This window comes from Trifolium pratense, linkage group LG7 (genome assembly GCF_020283565.1).
Source record: "Trifolium pratense cultivar HEN17-A07 linkage group LG7, ARS_RC_1.1, whole genome shotgun sequence".
In the NCBI taxonomy this organism is placed as follows: Eukaryota; Viridiplantae; Streptophyta; class Magnoliopsida; order Fabales; family Fabaceae; genus Trifolium; species Trifolium pratense.
Genome location: NC_060065.1, coordinates 22,528,899 through 22,541,002, shown reverse-complemented (window position 1 = coordinate 22,541,002; position 12,104 = coordinate 22,528,899). Strand labels below are relative to the sequence as shown.

General features: G+C 33.2%; 1 protein-coding gene across 1 annotated transcript; it reads right to left on the bottom strand.

Annotated features, from left to right (window-relative positions):
- Positions 1-9,315: 9,315 nt before the first annotated feature.
- Positions 9,316-10,163, bottom strand: LOC123898726 (VQ motif-containing protein 25-like). The gene has a single exon (XM_045949741.1). The coding sequence runs from the start codon at positions 10,004-10,006 to the stop codon at positions 9,458-9,460; it is 549 nt and encodes a 182-aa protein (XP_045805697.1). The 5' UTR covers positions 10,007-10,163; the 3' UTR covers positions 9,316-9,457.
- Positions 10,164-12,104: the final 1,941 nt, after the last annotated feature.

Here is a 12,104-nt window from a genome sequence, read left to right as displayed (position 1 = left end):
GGTTTCTTGAGAAAGGCTAAGAGCTGGTCAAATTTGTCATTCAGAGACCCCACGTTGGAAACAAGACCATCCACTTTGGATTCCAAATTGAGGTGAGTTGTCCTTTGCCTTTCCAAACCTTCTTGTTGTTCCCTCAGAGCTTCTTGAAAGATCTGCAATGGATCAACAACCACAGGAGCTTGATCTTCAACCAAAGGTGCCTTGCCTTTATCAGAGGAGGGTTCACCTTCCTCTTGATACTTAATCATCAGGACATCATCCTGATTCAGTACATCCAGTACATCCTCTTCTGGGGCATCCTCTTGATGTAGCTCATTTGCCAACTGGGCAACTCTAGCAGCAGCTTCTTCTAGACGTTCCTTCTCAACCCTGTGAGCTTCAAGACTCTGAAAAAGCTTGGAATCAATCCAGCAAACCTTGAAAGCAGATAAACGCTGTTCAGCAGTTGAAGGTTTAGAGAGAAAGTGAAAGTGTGGGTTGTGAGAGTGAGAAGTGTGCAAGTGTATTGTGTAAGTTTTATTTAAATGCACACAGTTAACATGAAAATAGCAAATTTGGGAAGTTACGCTAATTGACAGAAAGTTGAATACCAAAAATCATCAATAACCACCCACTACCTGACACACGTAGACCACGTGCAGAAATTTACTCGGTAACTGCTATTTTAATGGACAACTGTTCAGCAGTGAATACTAAACGTTTCCCACTTAAATAGATCAGAGCCTCTGAGATATTTAAAATTCTCTATCAGAGTTAAGTACTTCAGAGCTTGTGTTTCAGATGTTCTGAGACATAAGTTCTGATATACATAACCTCTTACACTTTAATTGCCAAAAAAAAATTTTATTCAGAGATTGAAAACATGTTCAGATGTTTCTTTATAAAATCAAATCTTTCAACAGGTAAGGCTTTAGTAAATATGTCAGCCCATTGATTTTCAGTATCAACAAACTTAATATCTATAATGCCTCTCTGAACATAATCTCTGATAAAATGGTGTTTGATTTCAATATGTTTGGCTCTAGAGTGTAGGATAGGATTTTTAGATAAATGAATGGCTGCAGTATTATCACAATATAAAGGAATATTGTTACTGCTTACCTGATAATCTTCTAACTGATATTTTAACCAGAGTAGTTGTGTACAACACTTAGCTGCTGAAATGTATTCTGCTTCTGCTGTAGACAAAGCTATAGTAGTTTGTCTCTTACTAGCCCAGGAGATAAGGTTTTCACCAACAAATTGACAATTGCCACTTGTGGATTTTCTTTCAATTTTATCTCCAGCATAGTCAGCATCACAGAATCCATTTAGCACATAATCATTGGATTTCTTATAGAGAAGTCCAAGATTAGTTGTTCCTTTCAGATATCTAAAGATTCTCTTTACAGCAGTAAGATGAGATTCTCTAGGATCTGACTGGAATCTTGCACATAAGCATACACTGAATAAAATATCTGGTCTAGAGGCTGTCAGATAGAGTAAGGAACCAATCATACCTCTGTAGACCTTTTGATCTACTTTTCCTTCATCATCTGACTTGCTCATGTTGGTAGTTGAATGCATAGGAGTGTTCATTATCTTGCAGTCATCTAGGTTGAATTTCTTCAGAAGTTCCTTGGTATATTTTGATTGATGAACATAAGTTCCTTCCTTCTTCTGATTGATTTGAATTCCAAGAAAGAATTTCAATTCTCCCATCATGCTCATTTCAAATTCATCCTGCATTATCTTAGAAAAATTCTTGCACAAGGAAGCATTAGTTGAACCAAAGATAATATCATCAACATAAATTTGAATGATTAAAATGTCTTCTTTGGTTGTTTTTCTAAAGAGTGTGCAGTCAACCTTCCCTTTCTCAAAACCCTTTTCAAGAAGGAAATTACTGAGTCTATCATACCAAGCTCTTGGAGCTTGTTTCAGACCATACAGTGATTTCTTCAATTTAAAAACATGTTCTGGGTTTGAGACATCTTCAAAACCAGGAGGTTGCTTAACATACACTTCTTCAGAAATAAAACCATTTAAGAAGGCACTCTTAACATCCATTTGATACAAAGTTATTCCATGATTAACAGCATAAGATAGAAGTAACCTGATTGCTTCAAGTCTAGCAACTGGTGCAAAGGTTTCAGTATAGTCAATCCCCTCTTGTTGACTATAACCTTGTGCAACCAATCTAGCCTTGTTTCTTACCACTTCACCTTGTTCATTCAGCTTGTTTCTGAATACCCATTTTGTTCCAATAATGTTCTTGTGTGAAGGTTTGGGCACTAGAGTCCATACATCATTCCTTTGAAATTGATTCAGCTCTTCTTGCATTGCTACAATCCAAGCATCATCTTTCAGAGCTTCATCAATCTTTGAAGGTTCCATCATTGAGATAAGACCAACTAAAGATTCCTCATTTCTTAGTTGAGATCTTGTCTTCCTTGGACTATCCTTGTTGCCTAAGATCAGTTCCTCTGGATGTGATGATTTGTATTTGAAGGTATTTCTTGGGGGCTCATCATCTTCAGACTCATCAACATCAGGTTCAGCAGTTACTTCAGTTCTTTGTTGTTCAGAGTCAGTAGGAGCTGTTATGTTCACAGGTTCTTCAGAGAATGGATGTTCTGAGCAGTTTGGAATATCTGAATATTGATCCTCTGATACCTGAAATCTAGACAAACCTTCCACAAGCTCTGACACTTGGTCAGGCTCTTTGTCATCAAATTTGACATGCATAGTTTCTTCCACAGTGTGTGTTTCAGAAATATATAGTCTGTATGCTTTTGAGCGTTCAGAATATCCTATAAAGATACCCTTATAGCCTCTAGCATCAAATTTCTTTAGATGGACTTTGTTGTTTAAGATATAACATGTACATCCAAACTGATGAAAATAAGAAATGTCAGGCTTTCTTCCTTTGAACAATTCATAAGCAGTTTTGTTCAATTTAGATCGTATATAGATTTTATTTTGAACATAACATGCTGTGTTTACAGCTTCTGCCCATAAAAATTTTGCTACATTAGTTTCATGCATCATGGTTCTGGCCATTTCTTGCAGAGTTCTATTCTTCCTTTCTACAACCCCATTTTGTTGAGGAGTTCTAGGAGAAGAGAATTCATGCAAGATGCCATATTTTTCACAAAAGTTTTCAAAAGGTTCATTTTCAAATTCTCCACCATGATCACTTCTAACTTTTAAAATAGTGTAGCCTTTTTCATTTTGAATTTGTTTGCAGAAGATGCTAAACTCATCATAAGCTTCATCTTTTGTTCTTAAGAATTTTACCCAAGTCCATCTACTGTAATCATCAACAATTACTAATCCATACTTCTTTCCATTGATAGAGGCAGTGTGAACTGGCCCAAAAAGATCAATGTGAAGAAGTTCCAATGGTCTTGAGGTAGGAACAATGTTTTTAGGTTTAAAAGATGATTTTGTAATTTTTCCTTTTTGACAAGAACCACAAAGTGTGTTTGAGTGATATTTGATTTTTGGTAATCCTCTGACAAGGTCAAGCTTACTAAGCTTAGAGATTAACCTCCAGTTAGCATGGCCTAACCTCTTATGCCAGATCCATTTTTCCTCACTCAAGGTCAAAAGACACATCACTTTTTGTTCATTCAAATCAGAAAGATTAATTTTATAAACATTGTTCTTTCTCAGACCTTTGAATATAATGGAGTTATCAGATTGTTTAGATACAGTACATGATTCCTTATTAAAGACAACTACATAACCATTGTCGCAAAATTGACTTATGCTCAATAAGTTATGTTTGAGTCCATCTACTAACCAAACATCATTAATAGATAGGGAAGAATTACCTACTGTACCTGTACCTATTATCTTTCCTTTTTGATTACCTCCAAAGCCAACAGATCCTCCTTCTTTCATAGTCAGCTTAGAAAATAGTTGTTTGTCACCAGTCATATGCCTTGAACATCCACTATCCAGATACCATGAATGATTCATGATACTTCTTTGAGTGGCAGGCTGTATGAGAAACAACTTTAATCATTGCGATAGAACTCTTCATCAAGGTTAATGATAAAGTCATCCGAGTATTCTTCCTCTTCATTTTTCAAGTTCTGATTGTTAACTTGAGAACTTGTCAGCCATTTGTCTAGGACATAAGCCCTTCTTCCTTTGCATAGGACTTGTTTCCATACTTTATGTAGGACATATCCTTTCCTAGTTGGTAAATCTGAATGATACATTATTTCAGCTTTTGGTACCCATCTTCTGGGTCCACGCTTGTTAGTCCATAAATGCTTACTATGTTGTCTAGTGTTAGAGAAAGATCTTGGTTTGGAATAATAACCTTTTTGAAACCTTTTCTTTTGAAATCTGTTATTATTCCAGGATTTGGATTGTTTATGATTCCAGGGTTTGTATTTATCACCAATCCCATGTTCTGATTGATTATATCTACTGACTCTAGAATCATAAATAATCAGAGTCCTGTACTTCATCTGAGATTTAGAATTTTTTCTTTTAAAAACTTCTGATCTTTTAGATTGACTAGCTTCAGGTACTGAAGTTCCTTTGGATCCAGAATTTGAAGTCTCAGATGTTGAAGCTTTCAGAACTTCTGAACTGATGTTTTCAGGTTCTGAACAACTTCTATCTTCTGAACTTTTCTCTCCAGATCCTGAGGAACTGGGTTCCTCTGAGCTGTCAGCTTCTAAATCACTCAGATCATCATTGTCATTTTCAACAATACCAGGATTCTTTCCCTCTTCACTTGGTGGAACAACATAATAAACCCAAGATTTTCCAACCTTTTTGGCAAAGGTCTTCAGCTTTGAATATGTTCTACCATATTCATAGCCAAGTCCTTCTTCTCTATGTCTCAAAACATTATAAATTCTATTAGCAGCTTTGCTCTTCCCAAGGTTGAGATGCACAAACTGTTGAAGAGCTATTTCCTGCTCATCAATAGGTTTGTGACAAACAGCACAACCTTTTTCAAAGTCATTTACTTTATTCAGAGTTTCTTGATATAGACCTTGAAAATGTTCTGCTTGTTCAGTCAGAGTGTTAAGCTTTTCTTGTAAAACTTTTTGTTTACTTAACACTCTGAGATGTTTCTCAATGACCTTGTTAAGTGCAGTTATAAGTTGAGATTTGGAGCAGTCAGAAAATACCTCATCAGTTACTTCTGAATCTGATTCTGATTCATCTTCTGAATCTGCATCTGAGTCAGTTGAAGCCATCAGGGCTAGATTTGCCTCTTCTTCTTCCTCAACTTCTTCCTCAGATGATAGCTCTTCAAAAGTAGCCATCAGACTCTTTTTCAATTTGCTCTTGAATTGTTGCTTCTTTGAGCTGTATCTTTTGCTTTTGTCTTTAACAGACATTTCTGGACAATCAGCAATAAAGTGTCCTGGCTTCTTACAGTTGAAGCAGTTCTTCTGATCATCCTTTTTGCTGACAAAATTTCTGGAGCTGTTACCTCTGAAATTTCTTTTGTTAAATCTGTTCCATTGCTGAAACTTGGTGAATAAAGCAAACTCAACTTCACCCATTTCCTCCTCTTGACCATCTGCAGAAGATTCCTCTTCAATGTCAAGAAGCTGAGTCTTAAGAGCTTTAGAAGGAGTCCTAGTTGACTGTAAAGCCACAGACTTGGACTTCTTCTTAGCTTCTGAATCAGCATTCAGAACCATCTCATGGCTTCTGAGATTGCTTATCAGAGCCTCAAGACTCAGAGTCTTGAGATTTTGAGCTTCCTCTATTGTAGTGACCTTAGGTCTCCAAGCAATAGGAAGACTTCTCAGAATCTTCTGAACATGGTCATAGGTGGAATAACTTCTCTTAAGAGCTTTAAGACCAGATACAAGGATTTGAAACCTTGTAAACATAGTCTCAATGTTTTCATCTTGTTGCATAGTGAATAGTTCATATTGCCTTATCAAGAGACTAGCTTTAGCCTCTTGAACCTTTTCATTACCATCATAGGTAGCACACATAGAGTCAAAGATAGATTTAGCAGTAGACTTGTTCTCTATTCTGACATAATCCTCATGTCTAATAGCACCAACAACAATGTCCTTTACTCTATGATGCTTAGTGTAGGTTTTTAAGTTAGCTGGTGTGAGTAACTTTCTATGCTCAATGGACAATCTTCCATGTTCATTTAAGTTTTCAAAAGTTACTCCCAGCTCAACCAAATCCCACAACTCATGATCAATAGCAGTAATATTGCTATACAGTCTTTCCTTCCACCACTCAAATAAAGATGCATCACCATTGAATATAGGGGTTTTTCTATTGCCACTATGTTCATATGATTCATTACTTAAGTAGTCAAAACCAAAAGCATTTCTAGGACCACCACCAGCACCACTGGCCTCACCGGCTTCACTGGTAGTTCTAGTACTACTATCGTCTCCTCCAGACATAGTGTTCTCACAAGATCTTTACTGTCTCACTGTTAAGTGAAAGTAACAGACCAGAGCTCTAGATACCAATTGAAGGTGTGAAAACACAAGAAGGGGGGGGTTGAATTGTGTTTTAGTCAAGTTTAAAACTTTTTCAAGTTCTTACCTTAACTACAACAGCAGCGGATAAATAACACAATAAAACAAGTTAAGAGAGAGAGAGAGATCACACAAGCAATTTATACTGGTTCCTCTCACAAAACGAGAGTAGTCCAGTCCCCTTGCACTTCCAAGGGATTTCACTATAATCACACAAGATTACACCTGCTCAAGCACACAAGCAAGAGACTTCACAACAATGCTCAAGCACACAAGCAAGAGACTTCACACTTAAGCACACAAGCTTAAGTTTCCTCAAGTAATAGTAAAGTATATAAAAGTATACAGATGCTCTTAGAAGAACCTAAAGAGAGCAAATACAAAGAGTACAGAGTATTTGACTAAAGTGCAAAAACACTTGATAAAAGGTTCAGAGCTTGTATACACAAAAATTCAGAGTTTGTTCAGCGCACGTTCAATCCTTAATAATTGTTATTTTTAATGCAACTGATCCTTCTAGTATATATACCACCAGAAAAGAGTCGTTGCAAAAAGAACCGTTGGAGTTTATAATCTTTTGTCTTCAAGCAGTCTGTCTTGATGCAGTTTGTTTGTATCTAAACTGAGTAAGAGTTTCAGATACTTTGACTACTGCAGAGTAGACTTTCCTTATTCAGCTAACAAGTCTGAAGACCCACGTTCTCAAGTGAGGACAGACAAAACGAGAGTAGCTGAACTGATCAGGCTTGAAAGGTCCTTTTCTTCATTGGTAGAAGAGTTGACTTGCAAAGGGAATCTTCACAGCTTTCAAAAAGATCTTCAGAGGTTGATGAAGCTTTAGTCACTCAAGAAGTTCTGAAGACTTCATCATCTGAAGGTTGTAACTTCTGAAGTCCAACATCTTCTGAGCGCTTGTGAACTTCTGAATTCACATCCTCTGAGCTTAATTTAACTCTAAGTCCTGCACACTTAAATTAAATTTTTAGTCCTTCCAATTGTTTATTAATACTTTGTTATCATCAAAACCTTTATAGATTTAGGGGCAAACATTTTTAAATCAATTTTGTTCCAACAACATTTATTTTCCAAGCTTATAATATTCACATTGTTTTTATATGTTAATTCAAGTAATCTTTGCCCGAGCGCGTCGATCTTTTCTACAGCTCATTTGGCTTGTTTGCGTTTGGGTTGTATGGACGGAGCGGAATCACCGATTGTTTCGAGGCTCAGCAGATATGCCCCATGTTTTGTTGGACAAGATCAAGCTGTTTTCATTTAGGTGGTTGAAGTCGACGAGTGTTACGTTAGCTTTGAACTACCATAGCTGGTGGTCTAGTCCTCTACTTTGTCTGGGCCTTGTATGACCTTTGTATATGTTTTGATTGTTTGTTTCATATTGTAAACTTTTGTAGTCTATTTCGGTACGTCTTGTGCTGGGGAGACTGGTTTAGTTAATATATATCTCATTTTGGCTTGTTCAAAAAAAAATTCAAGTAACCTTTGAATTTAGACAAAATTATATTATAGGTCATTTATCTTATTTATGTGTAACAAATTCATCCTTTATTTTTATTTATTTTTTAACTAGCTAGTCATTTATCTTCATAGACGTGACAGATTAATCTTTTATCTTATTTATTTCCCACACGGTTCATTTATCTATATAAACGTGCACGAGTTAATATTTATCTTTATAAACGTACAAATTAATCTTTTATTTTATTCATTTGTAACATAATGACAGGTTTGAAACATGGACACGTGTGAACGGTCTGAAACATTTCAGTAACCTCAAACAAATTTTTAAGTTTGGCAAATTTAGAGTTTAATGAGAATAGAATATTTCGATTTTAGAGTTTAGAAGTAGAATGAAGCAAACAAATTTCAAAACACATAGATTCATACAATTTTGAAGTATATTTGAGTGTACTTTGTTATAAATTAGTGAAGAAGATGATGAACGTGATGAAGATGAGGATGAACAAGATAAATGTTCATCATCATTTATGGTTTTATTAAATATTTCAAACCCTAATTCACATTTATTCATGTTTCAAATACTTTATTATGTTACAAATGAATAAGATAAAACATTAACTCGGGTACATTTATAAAGATAAAGCACATGTGTGAAAAAAAAAAAAAAAAAAAAGACAAATATGTTACAAATAAATATGATAAATGATTAACCCGTGAACATTTAATAAGATAAAAGACCAGTTTGGAAAAAGATAACGGACGAATTTGTTACAAGTAAATAAGATAAATGATATCTGGTATAATTTTGCTTTGAATTTATAACTTATAGTATATGAGCTAACTCCAAGAGTTAGGTCTGGCGGTAAAAATATAGATTTTGAATTCGAAAAGTCATGAGTTTGGCTCTGCTAGTCACTTTAGAGAGAGTAAATATGGAAATACATGTATATTAAGTAATCTTATTAAATCCTAAAACTTTCGTTGCCTTGGGCATCATTCCCTCTCCTAAAAATGTTCTTATCATAAAATAAAATAGTGCATCAGCTCATATAATTATTTTGTAACCGCTATCTCTCACGAGCTTATAGCATTTGAGCTTATAACTCATAGCATATTCATACATATAATTATTTAGTAACAATTATTCTCTCATAAACTTATAGCATTGTTTGAAATGCTAAGAACAAACTTATCATAGGAAAAACAAGCTTTCAATACACAAAATAACATCTTGGAAGAGATTAATTCATATAATTTTTTTGAAGAGACAAAATGAGTTTATATATAATTGATCTCTATGCATAGAAATGAAAAAAACACATATGAGGGACATTAAATTTTTGTAGAAGAGATGAATATGTAGATGATGAATAAGCCATTCTATATATCATATGAAGAAACCAAATTAACATTTCACAATAAAAAAAAACATATCACTGAAATAAATTGCTAGATCTAAATATCTAGAGGCATACATTAGTATATCTATAAATTTATATATCCTATAGAAGTTGATGTTGTTCAAACCCTTGAATATTATTAGTAACATGATCCAAAGGAAACATAGGAAATCCACCATTAATCTCAGAAATAAACCCTTCCAAATCTGAAAACCCTCCTAAGTACCCTCCACTCCCTACTTCTTCTTTAACTTTAGTTAGATTCAACCCCCAAAACTCACCATTACTCACTTCATTCTTCATTGTCATCATTCTTGGAAATTCCTCTGATGATAGGCCACTTCCACTACTAGTACTCCTTGATTCTTGTTCTCTAATTCCTTCTTTTTTTGATTCTTCAACTTCAACTTTTCTTGTCTTTTTCTTGTAATACCTTTTCTCTTCACTTGGTTTCCCAGTTAAATTTTGAACAAGTTCCTTAAAATTCTCGGTATCGGTCTTGATGATCTCAGGTGCAAATATGTGAATTATACGTATCTTTGGTTTGATTTTTGATACTGTATGAGATTGTTTGTGCATAGCTAGGGAATTTTTAGATTGGTTTGAATTTGCTATGCATGTAAAATTATGGTTTCTAAGCTTGTTTTCCATTTAGAATCAAATCAAATAGATGCACAATAGAAAAAGGAGTAAGAGAGGTGTTAGAAAGAAAGAAAAAAAGGAAATCATATATATAGGAGCTTAAGGTACATACACAAATTGAGAGATAATTTAAAAGGAAAAAGAGGAGAAATAAAAAGAGAAAATATGGAGTTTTTTTAGGACAAGTTGGGAGGAAGGGTTGGATGAATCTTGATCTGACAAATGGAAACAAAGGTCAATAAAGTAATATTCAATACTTGATCATGGTCCCCTCTAATATATTTTTATTAATGTTAGAAATAAAGTTTTTTTTAAAAGTAGAAAGAAATTAATTAAAGATATGTTAATTGTTATGGATTTGTAAATTTTATATGTGCATTTGAATATCTTGTGGAGGGGGAGAATGGATGTAGACACTATTTTTTCCATTTACCTTCCATGAAATTACCAAAGCAATCTACATGGTGGCAATTATTTAATAAAATTAATGCAATTTCAATCTTGATCATATACTTATTTGGTGAAGTAATTTCAAGATGCATGTATACATTTCAATCACCAATTTGGCCATGTTTATCTAGATTGACTTATATATATATATATATATATATATATATATATATATATATATATATATATATATATATATATATATGTTCCTATACTTGTCTTGCTTTATAGTATATATGTCTTATTCTGTATAATTTAGAAAATGATTTTATTATTTATACTATGTGAAAGTTAAAAACTCTGCTACGCGGATTGAATTTTGAAAGAGTTTAATTGTTGTGCACGGTCGGTGTAATTTTTTTTACACATACATCCAATTACGCGTTGTCACATTATTTAATGAATGTGACACATCATGTGTTTTTAATTACCATACATGATGTGTCACTATATTATTAGATGCATGTGCAAAATAATTTTACACCGATGGTGCATATAAATTAAATTCATTTTGAAAAGAAAGTATCTTATAATATGCATTTAGTCCGAAGGCAAACCTTATACTTGAGTGATTTTTGTCGGTCATGTGATGGCTTTGCAATCATGTTTGTTTAATAAAAAAATTACATTTTGTTCTCTATCTTATATTACTATAAAATTTAAGATAATAGTTAAATAAATAAAATAAAGTAAAATTTATATTAGAAACAACATTTTTATATTTTTAAAAAATAGAATATACATCAAATTTCAAGAATTTTTTATTATGTTTAATTCTTTAACTAGTATCTTTAGAATACTCGTTAGTATTTTTTCTAAAATTGATTTTCACTAATGGTAAGGTTCCACTTTTGAACTATTTTTTAAAAATTTCATATTAGGCAACCCCTAGAATATATTGTAGAAGAAAGTTGATTTGTTTGTTCTTTGAAATACCATTACACAAAAGTTTGATCTTGTTATATACTCCTTCCAACTTTAATTATAAGCAAATTTTCATTTTTTTGATTTATTGGATGATTATTGTATCTGACTTTAATTATAGATTAAATATATTAGTTACTCGATAAATATAAAAAATGAAAAATTGTTTATAATTAAGGCCGGAATGAATACTGTATTTGATCGGTACCTTTAGTTTAGAGTTTAAACAATGTTTGACTTTGGGCCATTGGTAGTTTTTTATGCGATTTTGTTCATCAATTTTAAACATTAAGCAAATATAATCTTATCATGAATGTTAGGAGTTTAATTTTTTAGAGTTTTAAAGGGGAGGGTTGTGTGTGTTTTTTAAAGAACAACATGATAAACGATTATGTAAATTAATCAAATTTAATTTATTTTTTAAATATTTTATCTTGTCCTAAAAAAACACTATCCTCCTTCAAAACTCAAATGGTGAACAAAGTCTTAAAGTCTCATTTCTTAAGTAAATAATTTAAAGAATAAAAATATGGTGGATGTGTAATATTTTGTTTATCAAGGTATGATGAATTTTGGAGTAATTAAAGAAAACAAATGATCCCATATTGTCATATAGTGCCAATGAAGAATATCTAAAAAAAGATAATTGAAATGAAAAAAGAGTTGATAGTGGTTGGAAAAGATGAAGCATACAGAATCCTCCGTACGTGGTACCAAGTCTTGAGTGTTAGGA